The sequence below is a fragment of the Rhinoraja longicauda genome, chromosome 29 (genome assembly GCF_053455715.1).
Source record: "Rhinoraja longicauda isolate Sanriku21f chromosome 29, sRhiLon1.1, whole genome shotgun sequence".
NCBI lineage: Eukaryota > Metazoa > Chordata > Chondrichthyes > Rajiformes > Arhynchobatidae > Rhinoraja > Rhinoraja longicauda.
The window spans coordinates 13,668,106-13,687,286 of record NC_135981.1 but is presented as its reverse complement, the minus strand read 5'-3'; the positions used below and the strand labels follow the sequence as shown (position 1 = coordinate 13,687,286).

Genomic DNA, 19,181 nt, shown 5'->3' with positions numbered 1-19,181 from the left:
CTTCAGCCCATCAGTTTCAATATGCTCATTAACCTCTCTCTGCCTGTCCATTCTTTAACACTTATTGGTCATGACCTCTACCTCCTCACCAGTCCTTCCATTTGTTAATCCCCCCCACCCCGCCACTCCGGTTTAAACCTTCATGAATAGTATCAGCACACCTCCCTGCCAGGATATATTTTAAAAAGAAAATGCCGGGAGCACTCAGCAGGACAGGCCGAATGTATGAGATCAGAAATAGTCAATGTTGCAGGTTGAAGACCTCTAGTCAGAAGTGAGACAGAGAAAACAAGTTGCTCCACCAGCACCGCTAACAGTGCCTTCCAGGCAAGCACCCTCTGCCCACTGTGTAAAAACTTTGTCCAGCAAATCTCCGTTAAACTTTGCCCCTCTCTGCCCTCTAATACATGATATTTCATTCTGGGAAATAGATTTTGACTGTCTACCTGATCTACGCCTCTCATAATTTTATATACTTCTATCAGGTCACCCCACAACCTCTGACGCTCCTAACGTTCAAACTCTCCCTGTAACTACTACGTTGTAATCCAGGCATCATTCTGGTGAACCTCCTCTGCACGCTTTCCAAAACCTCCACATCCTTCCTGTAATGGGGTGACCAGAACTGCAGGCAATATTCCGAAAGCGTCCCATTCAAAGCCACTTCTTCCTGGCTAATGTACAATCGCCGGAAAACAAGGTAATAATAATAATAATAATGCATTACATTTATATAGCGCTTTTCAAACACTCAAAGACGCTTTACAGGGATTTCTAGAACATAGAGAAGTGAATAAATAGATAAATAAGTAAACGAGCAGAAAAAGGAGACAGAAGGTGAGGTGACCTTCAGTGGTTGAAGGCAGTGCTGAACAGGTGAGACTTCAGTGATGTTTTGAATGTGGTGAGTGAGGAGGAGTCTCTGATGGTTTGGGGTAGTGAGTTCCATAGGGTGGGAGCAGCAATGGAGAAAGCCCTGTCCCCCCAGGATCTGAGTTTGGTCCGGATGGGGGGGGACAGGAGGTTGGCAGCAGCAGAGCGGAGGGTGCAGGTGGGAGTGTGCCTGTGGAGGAGGTCAGTCAGGTAGGATGGGGCCAGGTTATGGAGGGCTTTGTAGGTCATGAGGAGGATTTTGTACTGGATTCTCTGGGGGATGGGGAGCCAGTGGAACTTGTAAAGGACGGGGGTGATATGGTCACGGATCGGGGAGTGGGTGAGTAGACGGGCAGCGGAGTTTTGAATGTATTGAAGTTTACTGATGATTTTTGAGGGTGAGCCATAGAGGAGGCTGTTGCAGTAGTCCAGACGGGAGGTGATGAAGGCGTGGATGAGGGTTTCTGCAGCTGTGGAGGAGAGGGATGGACGGAGACGGGCAATGTTTTTGAGGTGGAAGAAGGCTGTCTTTGTGATGTGTTTGATGTGTTTGTCGAAGGAGAGGGTTTGATCAAAGATGATTCCAAGATTCCGGATGTGAGGGGAGGTGGATACTGGGAGACCATCAATATTGAGGATGAAGTTTTGGGTGGATTTGGTGAGCGTTTTTGGACCAATGATGATGATTTCAGATTTGTTGCAGTTGAGTTTGAGGAAATTTGATTGAAGCCAAGATTTTATTTCAGTGATGCAGTTTGTCAGTGTAGTGTGTGTGGTGGTGGAGATTGACTTGGTGGAGATGAGGAGCTGGATATCATCGGCGAAGCAGTGGAAGTCGAGACCATGACGGTAGAAGACCCAAGAGCAAAACTGCTGTATCAGAGAAACATGAGGGACTGACGTGTACTTTGTTTCACAGAGACATGACAATAAGACACCGATGACAATAAACTCAACTGCAGATGCTGATTTAAACCGTAGACACAAAATGCTGGAGTAACTCAGCGGGACAGACAGCATTTCTGGAGAGAAGGAATGGGTGACGTTTCAGGTCGGGACCCTTCTTCAGACCCTTCAACAGAAATTGCTGAGAAGGATAATCAGTTAAATGCAGAGGCAGGTGGAAGCTGAGAACCTGCCCAGGGAGAGAGATGAGATGTGGTCAAGGTCTCTGTTGACCAAGACCGGGGGTGGGGAGAAGACACAGTTCAGGATACCCGGAGGAGGGGAGGCGGATGCCGATGATGTTTTAATGGGATGGCGGCGTCCTCTCCCAGGGTGGGGAGCGATGACACTGACACGCCAGAAACATCTGAGTTTGCGACCTTTGACATTGAAGGGATGGGTCCTATGTCACAACACTAAACACGGCGGAGAATCCGAGTCCGGGAACTGAGACTTTTACTGCCCTTCCCCGCAATCACCTCCATTGCCAGATTGAAGCCAAACACAAACTGGAGGAACAGCACCTCATATTCTGCTTGAGTAGCTGATAACCCAACAGAATAAACACTGAAGTGTCCAATTTTAGGTAACTAACTTACAAATATCCCCTCATCCCTCTCTTTCTCCTCTCCAGAGCAAGTCTGAGGTCATCCTATTCGCCTTCGCCGCCCCCCCCCGACTCCATCAAAACGATAACAGGCAGCCTTGGAAGCCTATCCTCCCTAGTCAAACCGCATGTCAAAAACCTTGGCGTGATATTTGACTCTGCATTAACGTTTGACAAGCAAGTCAACGCTGTGGTAAAAGCCAGCTTCTTCCAGCTTCGTACCATAGCTAAAATTAAACTATTCCTCCAATTTGCCGACATTGAAAAAATTATCCACGCATTCATTTCCTCCCGCCTAGACTACTGCAACTACCTATACACTGTGATCAGCCAATCATCCCTGTCCCGCCTGCAATTGGTCCAAAACGCCGCAGCGAGACTACTGACGGGTACCCGTAAAAGGGATCACATCACCCCGATTCTGGCCTCTCTCCACTGGCTCCCATTATGGTACAGAATCAACTTCAAGCTCCTCCTATTTGCATATAAAGCCCTAAACGGGCTTGCACCCCCCTCCCCCCCTATAACAAAAATCTTCTAACCCACCACTCTATCTCCAGGTCCCTCAGGTCGGCCGACTTGGGGCTACTGACTATCCCGCGGTCTAGGCTGAAGCTCAGGGGTGACCGCGCTTTTGCGGTTGCAGCTCCAAGACTGTGGAACAGCATCCCTCTCCCCATCAGAACTGCCCCCTCCATCGACTCCTTTAAGTCCAGGCTCAAAACCTATTTCTTCTCCCTAGCGTTTGAGGCCCTCTGAGGGGGCGCTGTGAACTGTTTATGTATGTGCTGTTATGTTTGTGTGCCATTGTATGTTCGTTCTTAGTACCTGAACTGATGTTCAGCACTTTGGTCAACGTGGGTTGTTTTTAAATGTGCTATACAAATAACATTGACTTGACTCTGCCCATTCTTTTCGTTGTGATCCACCTCGGCGCGCACACACCCATATTCCTCTGGCTTCACAATTCGCTCGTCTTATCTCATTATTTTTTTCTTTTCATCCCAGGCCCAACCATCTGCCTATCAGCCTCCCCTCCTTATCTGTCCCCTCCCCCGCCCCGCCCCGCATTTCTCCTCTCACAGGGGCGCCTTGCTCGTCTTTCTCTGAACCCCTCTTTCCCTTCCTGTAGCATTTCTTCTCTCTCGCCAGTCTTTGTCTGACTCACTCCTTTCTTCCAGCTTTCTCCCACCATCACCACGATCACTCTGAAGAAGGGTCCCGACCCGGAACGTTACTTGTGCATGTTCCCCACAGGCGCTGCCCGACCCGCTGAGTCGTCGCTCCAGCACTTCGTGTCTCTATCGGACACGGCAGTGGCGGGGGCGGGGCCAGCGCGATGACGTCTGGGGGGCGGGGTGACGTCGGTGGAGCGGGGTGACGCGATGATGTCTTGGGGCGGGTGACGCGGTGACGTCTGGGGAGCGGGGTGACGCGTGACGTCTGGGGAGCGAGGTGACGTCTGGGGAGCGGAGTGACGCGGTGGCGTCTGGCGGCGGGGTGACGCGATGACGTCTTGGGGGCGGGGTGACGCGGTGACGTCTCTGAGGCGGGACCACGGTCCGGGAAGATGGCACCGCTACGGAGTGAGTGAGAGGGCGGCGGGGAGGTCAGCCCGAGGTACCGGTGAGAGGGCGGCGGGGAGGTCAGCCCGGTGAGAGGGAGGCGGGGAGGTTACCCTGAGGTCGGGTGTGGGGACGGCGTCTTTGCGATGTGAGCAGGGCCGGGGGTTTCTTCGGGGACCGCAGGGCAGCTCCGACCGGGGGTTGGCACAGGTGGGGGAGGCTCTGACCTTGAGGGGAGGGGGGCGCGAGTCGGTTTGTGATCCGTCTGATGGTCTCCGTCCCCAACACTCTCAGACATCGCGGCGTTTCTGAAGAATGCCTGGGCGAAGGAGCCGGTGATCGTGACATCGTTCGCCATCGGCATCACCGGTGAGTGAACGATGACAGGTGGGGGTACAGGTGGCAGGAGGGAGGGAAAGAGAGAGGAGCCGCGGTTGGGTGGGGTTAGGGAGCGGAGGAGGAGCTGGGGAGGCGGGAGAGAAACAGGTGGAGGATAAGAGTGGGGGGCCAGGGTAAGGAGTGAGTAGAAGAAAGGAGAGGGTGTTGAGGGAGGCTCTGGAGTGGGCAGGAGAGCAGGGAGCCTGGGGAGAGGGTGGAGGGAAGGGAGGCTACATGAAGGTAAAAAGGGGGTCAGAGAAAGAAGAGCAAGATCATGGGGTGAAAGTTGCAGAGGAAGGTGGTGTGGGGGTGACGGGTAGACCAAACCGTTTGGAAACTGGGGAAGTGGGTAGGTAGTGGGAGGATGGTGTGGAGTAGGAGAGTAAGGAGGGAGACGAAAAAATGATTTGACCTCCATGTGCTCTGGTTTCAGCTCTTATGTTGCCATGGGTGAGCCCCGTTGCCCATTACCAAACAAAGATGAATTGTGCTGTACCCCTACAGTATCCAGGTAGGAGTCCATTCCAATCGATTATATCTGTGGGATGTATCCCACATCCCTCACAGTAACCCCTCACTGAGTGTCCCTTGTGAAGCTTCTTTAGTCCGAGTGGGTGAATCTGTTGAATTCATTGCCAAATCATTGGATATATTTGACGCAGAGATTGAGATTCTTCATTAGTATGGGTGTCAGGAGTTATGAGAGGTAGCAAATGGGGTTGATAGGATAGATCAGCAGCTTATTCCATATACCCACCACAGTGTGGAAACATTTGCCACTGATCTCCCCTTTTAGTCTTTCCACACTCAATGTAAACCCGTGCTGTAAAGTTTCAGACTCTCCAATCCTGGGAAAAGGATTGCAACTACCTCTCCTATCCAAGTCCTTCATGATTATATGTGCCTTGATAAGGGCACCGTTGCTCCCAGCCTATCTAATCTCTCATAACTCAAGCCCTCTACACCCTTTTGGGGTTAATCGGATTCTTCCTGCCATTTGACAACCCGAACAGTACATAATACTCCCAAGAATGGTTAAATCAATATATTGCATGGCTCCATATTACGTCTACTGGTACCTCTTTATTCATAGTACTTTTCTTCAAAAAAACACAATTGATTTGGTCAAACTTAATTTCCCCTTTGGTAAAATTTGATGACTGATTACTTTAAACTTTTCTAAATCCATTGTAACACTGATACATTCCATGCCCTTCATTTCACACTGATGTACTTAATAGCCTTTTTCTAACATACTCATTGAGCTAATATGTTGATTATTTATTTCCTCTCAGTTACTACTTTGTTGTTTGTTTCTTAACAGTTCCTGTACGGGATGACGACAATATGCCTGATATTCCATCCCACCCTTGTGATAAAATTGGACCATCTCTTGAATGGCTGAAGCGGCTTTGACGAGCACATGGAATTAGTTGCGGTGGGTCTTGAACCTAGATGTGTGCAATTAAGAAACAAGGCACAAAAATAAAACGTGTTCCTACCGAGAGCTTTTGAATTCCTTGTCGCCCATTCAGTGTTGCTATTTGTACTAAGGAATTGGAAGACAAATTCAAAGGGGCAGAAATGTAGAATTCTTTAGTAAAGTTTAGCACTGCAGGTTTAGGATGGATGGTCACTTGCACATACTACAGACAACATAGAAACAGGCCCTTTCGTCCATAATGTCCATGCCAACCATGATGCCACAATAAACTAATATCCTCTGCCTGCACATGATCCATATCGCTCCATTTCCTGCATATTCCTGTGCCTTTCTACAAGCCTCTCAAATGCCACTGTTGTATCTGCCTCCACCAACCACCACCTCTGGCAGCACATTCCAGGCACCCAGCACTGTAAAATAAAACCTTGCCTTGCACATCTTTAAACTTTGTCCTTCTCATCTTGAAGAATGCTGCCTAGTCCTTGACATTTCTACCCTGGGAAAAAAGTTCTGACTATTCATAATTCTATATACTTCTGAATACTTTAGTGTCTGAGGGGCCCTATTTTCTCTCTAGTTACCTTGTTTCCCTTAATATACATGAAATCTCTTTGTATTCTCCTTAATCTTATTTGCCTGAGATAAACCTCTGATTTCCTTTAAGTGTGCAAGTTCATGTATAGTGACAGATCTTGGATAGATGGCATATTGCTCTTACACCATGGTCATCCAGTACCCCCTTTGCCTTCAGATTTCAATCTTTATCTCAGCACAGAACCCTCACTTCTACCATAAATATTTTCTTGTGCAAGGAAAATACGTTCCAGCAAAATACTGGATTTACGATGCCATCTGCTGTCTGCTTGGAACATAGCTTGTATTTATCCAGCACCATGAAAGTGTCCCAAGGTAACTAACAGGAGCATTAAGTAAATGCGATTGACTTTAATAGCATGGTCCCCCAAAAAAAGCTGAAATCCACCACTAAGGGCAGATGGTCAGATTACCATCTTTGTAAAGAGCAGAGGGAAAGAAAGACAGTTTGACAACCAACACCTATGCTTGGACCAGGGCAGCAGAACACAACTGATAACTGATAAAGGCTGGCTTGCTTTCTGCTGTCTTGGCATAACAGACTGAGATGACAAATGTGAGGGTGATTACACAGATTAAAAACCAGGAGCCTGAGGATTGTACAATCTGTGCTTTAGGATCAGGATGCAAAAAAGAATAGAATGCACAGGAACTTCACATTACCCTGCGCATGAGCAGACATTGATAATGGCTTTACATCAAACATAAATGCAATTGTAACGCAAAACTGTGAGATAAAAGGGCTTGATATGGAAGATCAAAAGTAAATCAACGGGTTATATGGATCCTTTGTAAAATGTGTACGGACAACAAGAATGTGCAACATTCACGCTTCAAACTTTTGACTCATGTTGATTTTATCCTTGCAGGGATGCAGTCTTTGTCACTCACTCACATTCGTCACACTGGCATGTTGGAGATTACCAGCGTAATGGTAGACTCGATTGGCCTCTGCTGGAATAATTCTATGATTCCCATTAATTGAAGAGGGGACAGCCATCATCAAAATCCAGCTGTTAAAAGGTTTTCAAAGTATTTTATTTTGGATTTTTTTTTCACATCATTAAACTGAGTTGCAAATATATTAACAAAAAGACTTTTTCTAAGACTGTACAAATATCTGAACTTAAAAGGGATAAGCAACAGAAAAAAATCCACTTAAGACACCAAATTACAGTTTTAAATGAAAAATGAAATTAAAAAAATAGACCAGATTTCACACACCCATGCGCATACACATCCACACATACAGACACACGTTGCATTTTCCATTCATCAACACTTCTGCTGGTTGTACAAAGTGACAGCAGGTTCCTGGGATCAGAAAGACCAGCATGGTGCCACCATTGTACGTAATCAGCGCTTGCATTTTACAGAAAAGGCTGCACTGCACTCTATGGTGAAATAAAGACAGGAGATGGGCGAGATGAGAGAATACCTCCATTCACAGCAAATAAATGGCCAAAGGCAGTACTTTAGCCACTACGAACAAAGTGCTGCTCGAAAATGGCTGCCAATTTGACCGCCTGTACCTTCTGCTGGTTAATCACTGAGGTAACACCAGCCACTAGATTTCCAACCCCCCTTACCCCTTTTAAGATGTTGATGACAGCATAATTGGATCTTTAGTGAAGGTCAAATTTTGCATGAGCAGAATTAGCAGAGGGAAAGAGGAGTTATGCAGGTTCACATTCAGATCATTTATAACAAGTATATTTAAAAACAAAGCCTGTTCAACACAAATATCATTGAGGCTGGAAAATAAAAGTTGTTGGTGACAGGTTTCATCGTGACCCAGTGATAGGTCTCTTCAGCCTACGTTTATAACGTTGGCAAACTGTATCAGACAAAATGCTCAAAGCAGAAGAACAGACCTAATGAGAAAAAGAGGGGGAAAGGCCAGGGAGTAGCAGCTCTTGCTCTGGAACCATGTTTTGGCTGGGAAGGCATTTACAAGTTGAAGCTCTCATCGCTCTCTGCTGCGTGTAACTGGGTGTCATCAGCATCGGTCATGCTGCTTTCCTGGGACTCATCTGTTCCAGCTGTAAAAACAAGATTTTTAGGGGGTTAACTAGAAAGTCTGCAATCTTTTAGACACACATACAGCAGTGATGCAGCTGGTAGAGCTGATGCATCATAGCGTCGGAGACATGGGTTTGATTTTGACCTTGGAGTTTGCACATTTTTCCTGTGACCGCAAGGGCTTCCTCTGGGTGCTCCGTTTCCTCACACATCCCAAATTTACATGGGTTTGTAGGTTCATTGCCCCCTATAAATTTCCCCTAGAGTGTAGGGAGTGGATTTGAAAGTTGGATGACACAGAACTGGTGTGAAAGGGTGACCAATGGTCAGTGTGGACTTGGTGGGCCGAAGAGCCTGTTTCCATGCTGTGTCGCTAAACTAAACTTACAACGAATTAGGAGGAGGAAGGAGTTAGCCAGTTGTTTGCTCACACCTACTCTGCCATCTACGAGATCAGTGCTGCTATTGCAAGTTTAGTTGAAAATTAAAAAAAGAAAGCACCTGCTAGGCCCTGGAAGATGAAATCAGACAGGGCCTATGAAGAATAGAAAGAAGGCACCAAAGAACTAGAGCAGCAAATTAGGGGGGGCAGAATTGTCATTGGCAAGTTGGATTAAAGAGAATCGCAAGACATTTTATACATCCATTAAAAACAAGAGGGTAACTTGGACAAAGGAGGAAATTTATGTTTGAAGTTTAGAGAATTTAAGCAAGGTGCTAGACGAATACTTTGCATTACTCACCAAGGAGAAGGATGTGGTAAATAGTGAGATTATTGCAGGATGTACTAATATGCTGGGGCATTTTAAGATGAAGTAGGTAAAGAGCATTAACATGGACAGGTCTGCAGGGCCTGAGGGTCTTGTACAGGATATTGTGTGAAGCAAGTGGGGAGATTACTGAAGCCTTAAAGATATCTGTATCCTCTCTAACCATAGACGTGGTCCCAGAGGATCGTAGTTCCTTTGTTTAAGAAGGGAAGTAGATGTCATCCTGGGAATTTATAGGCCAGTGAGATCTGATAGTAGTTTGTAAAAATTGTAGGAGGCATAGGCAGGGTAGACAGAATCTTTATTGTGGGGAGGAAATGTCAAATACTAGGAGGGCATAATTTTGAGGTGAAAGGGAGAAAGTTTAAATGGGATAAAGGAGATGTATATATGCAAGAATGTTTTGTTTGTGGTGAAAATGTACACAGAAGGGATTTGTTTAATTTGGCATATTGTTTAGCACAGACATCAGCACAGCACACGTGGACACAGGAAACATCCTCTCCAAATCCTGCGTCAAGCCCCTTGTCACTCTTCTGAACTCCAGAGGATTCAAGGTTACCCTCTCCAGCCTTTCTTCATAAGATAAGCCAGCCATACAAGATAAAGGTCCACTAATCGCTCTCCTAATTGATTCAAACACATAAACATCTGCCCTTAAATCAGACCACTATACACAGTACTTCAGACGTGGACTCTGCCTCATAACTGAAACACAACTTATCTTTTGTACTCTATTCCTCCCACAAGAAAGGAGAACATTCTTGCCCCACACAACTAATTTCTTCCACCTTGATTCCATCCCTTCTCTCTGCTCCAGTTCCTCCATTCACATCGGACACTTTAGATGCCCTCTGCTATTTCAACACATTGCAATTCCCTGGGCTCAACAGGCTTATTTTTTTTTTTACTGTGGATACAAAATCTTTCTGCACCTCCCATCCCACATCAGGACCTCCACCTCTCAGACAGACACACCCTTTCACCCATTCTTTCACCCAGCTAAACTCATCTCATACTGAATAATTTTTCCTTCAACCACATTTACTTACTCCAGGATGTGTTTGAGAAGACTCACCATATTAAGCTACAGTACAGTATGAAGTCGTCAACTCATGTACTGATGCATATGATTCTGGAGAGACATTCTGGTCTATCACTGCAACTTCTACACTAAGATGGCCAAAGTGAACCCTAGACCGATGGCCTTTAGGACACAGTGATCTACAATCAATGTTGTAGTGCAGGATTTTGCTGTTAATTTTTTTTAAAAGTTTAATTTTGTGCACTCATGACTATGGATTCATAACATATATATGGGCTGGCCTGGAACCCAACACAACATTTGCAGTGAAAGCTTTGATAATACTGCAATCATTCACCAATACCAACCTGTGTCATACTGGTAACCCTCACTGTGCTGCCCATCATTTGTTACAGGTTCCTCATCATCTGGTAGGTAACGTTTGTCAATAGCCTCTTTGATCTGGTTGTTGGCTCCCTTTGGGTCAAGATCCATGGCCCAGGAGAAATTCATCAGAGCCAGGTGTGTGTGCCCTAATTTCTTGTAAACCTGATGATAAAAAATGTTACAATCATTCAAATACACACATAGGGACAGAAAACCTAATCTGCTTTAAGGTTTAAATTGCAATCGATGTGTTAAGCAGATACACCAATAGCAATTCAAAGAAAACAAAACTACACAAAAGATAATCTGAAATAAGACAAAGGAAAGAAAAGGATCAGTTATATTACGGGTCAACACTTTGGCTAGAGGCCAAAGTGAAAAGTGATGCATCATAAAAGAATTATTGTGAATTATTTAAAATAAAATCATTACTTTTAATTATCCACAAACAGCTATGCAGGAGACAGAATGAAGTTTAAAATGTAATTAGATTATTTCTGACCCAGTAAATCATCCAACACATAAGGAACCACTATATTGCCAAAATTTGAAAGAGGAGATTCACCAGTACGTTACCTGGAATCAAATGTTTAATTATGGAAAGAGACTGGATAGGCTGGATTTATTTTGCTTGGAGCAGCAGAGGCTGAGGTTGGACCTGTTGGGGGGGTGTATAACATTATGAGAGGCATAGATTGGGTAAAGAGCAAGAAACGTTTCCCCTATGGCAGAGGAGTCCAAGACCAGGAAGCACGGATTCCAGATGAGCAAGAGATTTAGAAGAGATCGGAGAAAGATTTTTTTCCCCACACAGCAGGTGGCGGAAACTGGAAAACACTGCCTAAGAAGGCAGTGGAAGCAGATTCTCACAACATTTGTACAGCATCTGAGCAAGCTATCAAATTGTCAAGGAATAGTAAACAACATACCAAATACTGGTAAATGAAATTGGTCGATTGAGCATCGTGTGCCGAAGGACCTGTTTTTGTGATGCATGACTATATGACTCCAAGTGTCTGAGGTAAAAGGAAGAGTAGAACCATATCCAGGGAGATAATAAAGGTATTGAAATATAGAGTAAAAATACTTTAAAAGGAGATCAGAAAAAAAATGAACAAGAAAAAGGTTCTGGTAGGTAAACTGAAACAATCAATGTCGATAAGTAGGAAAATAATTGAAACCAACAATGAGAAACCTTGAAAGCTACACCCCAACAAACCAGAAAATATGCCAGGAATAAAATGTTCTTGTTGGGTAGAGAACAGATAAAATGGAGGCCAAGAGGGAAAAAGAGTGAAATATAGAAACAAAATTGAATATCCAGACAGTATGAAAATGAAACTAAAGAATAAATTAGAACAACGAATAACCCTCGGCAACAGATAATAAGCTAGAGGAATTCAGCATGTTGAGCAACATCTGTAAATGGAAATGATGTTGGGCATTTTAGGTTGAGACCCTGCAGCAGAACTGAGAGGAAACAACCATTTTTGAATTTCAGTGACAAGAAAGTTCATTATTTTTCAAATAAGTTATTTATCTAAGAAAGTTCATTATTTATCAAATATTAAATATTAAGAAATGTAGTCAAAGGCAATGTACTGTATTGATGTATAAAATTAGAGAAATTAATAAATTTGCCTCTATGTTTTAGACCACTGTCCAGCCAGAATACTTCAGCTGTGTAACCATTGTAATGTATCAAGTCATCAATTTCTGCACAAAAGTCCATAGACAACAAGAGATAAAATAAGCAAACTGAATCCATTTTACCAATGCCAGTCTAGGATCGTTTTAAAGTAGTCATTTGAGAAAGTGAATTTGTGATTGTGCAATACCCTCTCAGTAGAGAACTGGAATATCATCCCGGATTGTGGATTCCAGTCTCTGCAACAGGTTTTGACACAACCTGTGACTTTAGGTGAATATTATCCCTGAGCTAAAGCCAACATTTGCAGAGGCCAGTTGAACACATAGCTTGAAAAGGGACAACAAAGCTAAAGGGCAAGTAAATTCAAAAAGAGACTGCAGATACCAGAATCTGGAACAAAAAAGATAAACACTGGAAGAAAGAAGCAGGTCAAGCAGCATCTGTGGAAAGAAAGGTTATGTCGACATTATGGGATCTGCCCATCCTACCTTTCCCTGTCCATCTGGTCTCACCTAAACCCTATCAGCCTGTTTCATGCTTCCTTCAGAACGTTGATGTACCTTCTCGGGCCTCCATCGCCCCCGACGACACTAACCTCACTTATCAATGTCGGTATCAGATCTTTCACAAGGTGGAAGCCCTCGGAAAGCACCTGCCCCAGTGGTGAACACCTGGCCACATTCTTAAAACTTCCATGAACCAATTGGCTAGAATTTTTGCATACATCCTCAAGCTCTCACGACGAAGGTCCGAGGTTGCCACTTGCTTTAAAAGGGCACCGATAATACCGCCAAAAATGAGTAAGACAATATGTCTCAACGACTACTGACAAACATACGTATGCGTTGATGCAGTGCTTCGAGAGGTTGGTTATGACGCATTGCAATTCCTGCCTTAATAAGGATCAAAGAGAAGCTGGAACAGCATGTTGAAGACTAATATGCAAGGGCAGTTTAAGATCAAGGTGGTGGTGTTGGGATCCATCTCATGTTATTAAGACCACAAAATGCTGGAGTAACTCAGCAGGACAGGCAGCAAGTCTGGAGAGAAGGAATGAGTGACGTTTCGGGTTGAGACCCTTCTTCAGACTCCCGCCTCTTGCACTACAGACCATGGTTTTGCACTATTATGGTTACCTAGTATTACAGTTATTAATTAACTGCAGTATCGAATATTATGCATTTATCTTAATTTATATACATTAACAACTTGGATGAAGGGATTAAAAGTACCATTAGCAAATTTGCAGATGATACAAAGCTGGGTGGTAGTGTGAACTGTGAGGAAGATGCTATGAGGTTGCAGGGTAACTTGGACAGGTTGTGTGAGTGGGCGGATGCATGGCAGATGCAGTTTAATGTGGATAAGTGAGGTTATCCACTTTGGTGGTAAGAATAGGAAGGCAGAATATTATATGAATGGTGTCAAGTTAGGAAAAGGGGACATACAACGAGATCTGGGTGTCCTCGTGCATCAGTCACTGAAAGGAGCATGCAGGTACAGCAGGCAGTGAAGAAAGCCAATGGAATGTTGGCCTTCATAACAAGAGGAGTTGAGTTTAGGAGCAAAGAGGTCCTTCTGCAGTTGTACAGGGCCCTAGTGAGACCGCACCTGGAGTACTGTGTGCAGTTTTGGTCTCCAAATTTGAGGAAGGATATTCTTGCTATTGAGGGCGTGCAGCGTAGGTTTACTAGGTTAATTCCCGGAATGGCGGGACTGTTATATGTTGAAAGACTGGAGCGACTAGGCTTGTATACACTGGAATTTAGAAGGATGAGAGGGGATCTTATTGAAACATATAAGATTATTAAGGGGCTGGACACGTTAGAGGCAGGAAACATGTTCCCAATGTTGGGGGAGTCCAGAACAAGGGGCCACAGTTTAAGAATAAGGGGTAGGCCATTTAGAACGGAGATTAGGGAAAACTTTTTCAGTCAGAGTTGTGAATCTGTGGAATTCTCTGCCTCAGAAGGCAGTGGAGGCCAATTCTCTGAATGCATTCAAGAGAGAGCTAGATAGAGCTCTTAAGGATAGCAGAGTACTGATTGAGAATGATCAGCCATGATCACATTGAATGGCGGTGCTGGCTTGAAGGGCCGAATGGCCTACTCCTGCACCTATTGTCTACCTTGACATTATTGGAATAAATTGCAGCAAGTAAAAAATTAATTGTTCTCTTGCCAGTACATATAACAATTAATGACAATTGACTCTACACTCCCTCTTCCGCTATATTCTGGTAATCTTTCCTCTTCCCTCTCAGTCATTTGACTGTCGGTCGGATGACCCGAAACATCGACTTACACCTTTTGCCTCCACTTCCCTCCAGCATTCTATTGTTTGTTCCAGAAGGAGGATAATATTGCAAAGGCTGGCAGAAAGGAGGGCGGCCTGGTGTCCAGGTTTTTGGAAGAAGGACAATACAAAAACATCAATTATTATTGACCCTGCTTCAAGGTTCGTTTCTGCAAGACTTTCTGCAGCATGCAGGTTTTGGACACCAGGTTGCCTTGATTGTCATAAACATGAAAAATAATACAATTGTTTCCCATTTATTTCTTTGCAGCCTCACATTTGGACTTTTTGTATTCACCAAAACCCAAGTCTTATTACCTGGAGACTGTCACCAAAATTCTCCATGGATAGCTAAATAATGTTAACTGTATTATACAGTTAATAACAGTAGGAAATATTGAATTTCTTAGTAATAACTGTCTGAATGCAGGTTTCTGAATAGTGGGGAAGTTAAATCTCTTACCTTTCCTATTAGAAAGTAAACAAGTGACTCTTTGGGAACGATTTGTTTTAGTTCTTCAAGCTCCTGCAAAGCTGCCTAATGAAAAAGAGAGTAGAGACATCACTGTATGTTGAAACCACAACTTCTCAGTATATCAGAATGTCTTGTACAATACCCAACAGCACATTTACCTTATACTTCTCATTCGCAAATAAAATGGAGGCTCGATGGAATTTGCATAGGGGATTTTTTGGATCAATACTTATGGCTTTATTTAGTGTTTCAAGTGCACTCTCGGATTTCTTTAATGCATGCTGGACCTGGAAAATAAACCACATAAGCTTCAGTTTGCTTCATTATCCAATCAGTAGGAGCAAGTTCAGAGTTCTGTATATTTTCATTAAAAGAACAAGCTACATCTACCATCCACCCAAATGTTCAATGCCTGACATTCAAGGAAAGAGAGGCATGTCACATTCTGATCACAGCCAAACAGACTATTTGCCTTGTCTGCTGTTAATCAAATCTACTGCTATGTTGGTCGACAAAATAAGCAACTCATTCAAAGTGCTTTGCAACACTGGGGGCCTCAAGTAAATCCAATTTACTCCTCTGAAAGGAAACACAACTAGAACATTAGTTGTCCCCCTCCCCCCCCGACATCCTAAATCAAATATACCTTACTAAAAGCTTGACATCCTAAAATGCAACAACTCACTCTTAACATTTAACATAGAACAGTACAACACAGCGCAGCACAAAGAACAGGCCCTTTAGCCCACAATGTTTATGCCAAACATGATGGCAGATTAAATCAATTCCCTCTGCCTGCACATATTCCATATTTCACCATTCCCTGCATATTCATGTGCCCTTCCAAAAGCCTCTTAATGGCCACTATCTTATCTGTCTGCATCACTACCCCAGGTACCCACCATTCTTTTTTTTTTAAACTAGTCCTGCATATCTCCTTTAAATATTGGCCCTCTCACCTTAAAGATTTGCCCTCTAGTCTTTGGGATTTCCACTTTTGAAAAATCCAAGTTGGTCCAACCTATCCTGAAAGTTAATGCTCTCTAATCCCATGCATCTTAATCTTCTGGATCAGCCTCCTATGAGGGACTTTATCAACTATACCTTACTAAAATCCATGTAGACAACATTCTCTGCAAACCGAATTAAACTCCATTAGCCATTCGTTGACCGACTTGCCCTGCTGATCATGAACCTGTGGTAATTCTTGATAATCATCTTCACTATACCAGCTATTTTCGTGTCACCTGTAAACTTACTAATCTTTGATAATTTAGCAGTTCTGTTACTAAATCCAAAGGCTTGAACTCATTTTTATCTGATTGCTTGTAATAACTGTCACTTATGGCCCAAATAACTTTACCCATCACAGTGCAATTGTGCAAACCCATCGGCACACTAATTATTACAATTGCAAATTGAGTGCAAACAATAAATAAATATTTAGTGTCTCTTCTTGTCAATGACAATACAGGTTAAAAAAACAATTGTACTGTTCTGGACTTAGAACAGGTGGTACCACATTCCAGCAAATACCCTTGATAAATCAGTCTAACCAATAATTGTTAGTAGCAATGAGCACAATAAGCAAGATTATTCTTGCCAAAACAATTATGCAGCCATGGTCACTTGGGTCTGGTAGTGTACATTCAAAAGGAAAAAAAGCAATGCTGCAAGAGATTACATTTGCTTCAAAATAGAAATGTTGGAGAACAAAAGTAAGGGAATTCAGCACCAACAAGTAAAACCTTTTGTTTTTTGTTTACTTACCACACCAATGTGGCACAACAACACAGAACTTTGGGGGTTGATATTAAGAGCTTTTTGAAAATGAATTTCTGCTAGGTTGAATTTCTCTTGCTTATAGTAGATCATCCCCAAACCATACCTGCAGGAAGAGAAAATGACAAGACTCATTCTCTGTTTCAGAGAGCATTACAGACTTGGAACAACAGCGCTTGAGTTTGTTATTTATCTTTTCCGTTAATGTCTTTTGCTGTAAAAGTTTGGTTTACCTGTGCAACAGAATTGTACAAATTAGCCGAAACCCTTACCATCTAAGCACAAACTAAAATTAGTGTACATTTGGTCATATGGACAACAAGCAAGTGAAAAAATGGATGTTTAATGCAATAAGAATGGGAAAGGCAGAGAGGAATGGTTCAGATGAGGCAAACTTCAATTTTGCATGAGATATGACTCCAACTGTTGACTTTCAAATCCATTGAAGCCCATTGACTCGAGGGCTCATTGGTCCCACAGTTGGTGAAATGCTGCCTTGACGTCAAGGGCAGCCTCTCGCTACAGCTCTGGAATACCAGTGTTGTAACTGTACCATACTGGAACATCATGGCTTATGGTGCAGCCGGTTGCTGAGTCCACATAGTCAGTACCACTGTAGAAATTTCATCTACCTCTCCAGCCTTTACCTGTGTTCAAAGCTGTCCAGTGAATCAAGATATTTGTGGACTGTCTTGGAACAGTGGGGATCTCAGCAGGAACCAGAGATGGATCGTTCCACATTCAGATCTTTGGCTGAACATGGTTGCAAATGTTTCAGCCTTCTGCTTTAGCAATCAATAAGCATAGTCAAAAAGTAATGCAGCATTGAAACAGGCCCTTCAGCCCAACCTGCCCACTCCAACCACCATACCCCACCCACACTAGACCCACCTGCCTGCATTTTGTCCATATCCCTCTAAAGATTTCCTATTCATGTATCTGTCCAAATGTTCTCTTCTGCTTTTACATGTTTGGTTCCACTATCATGGAGGATGGGGATATTCAGGAAGACTCTTCCTCCCATTAACTTTTTAATCATCTACCATCTTTCACAACTAAATATGCAGGCTATTTATGCACTAATTTGTCTACTTGTATCATTGATTTGTGTAGGAAAGAACTGCAGATGCTGATAGACACAAAATGCTGGAGTAACTCAGTAGGACAGGCAGCATCTCTGGAGAGGACGTTTTGGGTCGAGACCCTTCTTCAGACTGACCCGAAACGTCACCCATTCCTTCTCTCGAGAGATGCTGCCTGTCCTGCTGTATCATTGATCTGATCCATTAATTTTAAGATTTCATGGCTGCCTAGTTTCCTGTATTGCTGTTTGGCGCAAACATGATCCCAGCAGGCAGCTTAACCAGATTGGCTTCTCATTCTTAGGTACACTTGAGACTGCCTTTCATTCCTCATTGAACCAGTTATTGCTGTATAAGAAAATAACTGCAGATGCTGGTACAAATCGATTTATTCACAAAATGCTGGAGTAACTCAGCAGGTCAGGCAGCATCTCGGGAGAGAAGGAATGCTGTAGCCTGATCATGAAAATGAGGGACATAATGGACGGCAAGGTTACAGATTGTGGCAGTGCACCTTTTTGCTGCTGCTGATGCTAAGCTGGCATAATGGTGGATAAAACCCCAAAGCTTGAACAGATGCATCTCAGGCTGCCATCTGATGAAAGGGAGATGATGGATACTCTACATGCACTTTGATAGGGCCTTTGACAAGATTGCACAAAGAAGACTGGTCCAAAAGGTTAAAGCCAATAGGTTCAAATGTAAGTTAGAAAATTGGATCCAAGGTTTGCTTGGCCATAGGATACAGAAGGTAATAATTAAGGGTTACTTTTGTGATTGCAAGTCAGTGATCAGCAGTGTATCACGGGGTACTGGGATCCTTGCTATTTGATGATTTGTAGGAGATTCGATTAGTAGGTTTGTAGATTACATACAAATGAGTTGTGTTATTGATAGTGTCCCTCCTGTTGGTTCGCTCACTACCAGCCTCATCTGGCCTCTATGCTCTTCAGCACTTAAAACCATTTTTGGTGATAAGCACCCCTTCTCAGAGATCATTCTGTGCCATCACTAATTTCAGCACTTATCATATCATATATCTACAGCCGGAAACAGGCCTTTTCGGCCCTCCAAGTCCGTGCCGCCCAGTGATCCCCATACATTAACACTATCCTACACCCACTAGGGACAATTTTTACATTTACCCAGCCAATTAACCTACATACCTGTACGTCTTTGGAGTGTGGGAGGAAACCGAAGATCTCGGAGAAAACCCACGCAGGTCACGGGGAGAACGTACAAACTCCTTACAGTGCAGCACCCGTAGTCAGGATCGAACCTGTGTCT

General features: G+C 43.7%; 2 protein-coding genes across 5 annotated transcripts in view; one reads left to right on the top strand and one right to left on the bottom strand.

Annotated features, from left to right (window-relative positions):
• Window positions 1–3,907: 3,907 nt before the first annotated feature.
• On the top strand, window positions 3,908–7,515 carry ndufa3 (NADH:ubiquinone oxidoreductase subunit A3). 3 transcript variants are annotated; one of them, XM_078424639.1, is made up of 5 exons: window positions 3,908–4,011; window positions 4,285–4,359; window positions 4,802–4,879; window positions 5,693–5,806; window positions 7,276–7,509. In XM_078424639.1, the coding sequence occupies exons 1-4, from the start codon at window positions 3,996–3,998 to the stop codon at window positions 5,782–5,784; spliced, it is 261 nt and encodes an 86-aa protein (XP_078280765.1). In that variant the 5' UTR covers window positions 3,908–3,995; the 3' UTR covers window positions 5,785–5,806; window positions 7,276–7,509. The 3 variants fall into 3 exon arrangements, with proteins under 3 accessions (XP_078280765.1, XP_078280762.1, XP_078280763.1); XM_078424636.1 differs by having other exon boundaries at window positions 3,919–4,051; window positions 7,276–7,515; XM_078424637.1 differs by having other exon boundaries at window positions 3,919–4,045; window positions 7,276–7,514.
• The window catches only part of cdc27 (cell division cycle 27), a 63,013-nt gene continuing 50,833 nt past the window's right edge, over window positions 7,002–19,181 (bottom strand). For both annotated transcript variants that reach the window (XM_078424632.1, XM_078424633.1), the window contains exons 15-19: window positions 16,801–16,918; window positions 15,189–15,317; window positions 15,019–15,093; window positions 10,591–10,771; window positions 7,002–8,448 (exon numbers count right to left, since the gene is read on the bottom strand). In XM_078424632.1, coding sequence (XP_078280758.1) covers window positions 8,357–8,448; window positions 10,591–10,771; window positions 15,019–15,093; window positions 15,189–15,317; window positions 16,801–16,918 — 595 coding nt within the window. In that variant the 3' untranslated portion in view covers window positions 7,002–8,356. The remainder of the gene's footprint in view (window positions 8,449–10,590; window positions 10,772–15,018; window positions 15,094–15,188; window positions 15,318–16,800; window positions 16,919–19,181) is intronic.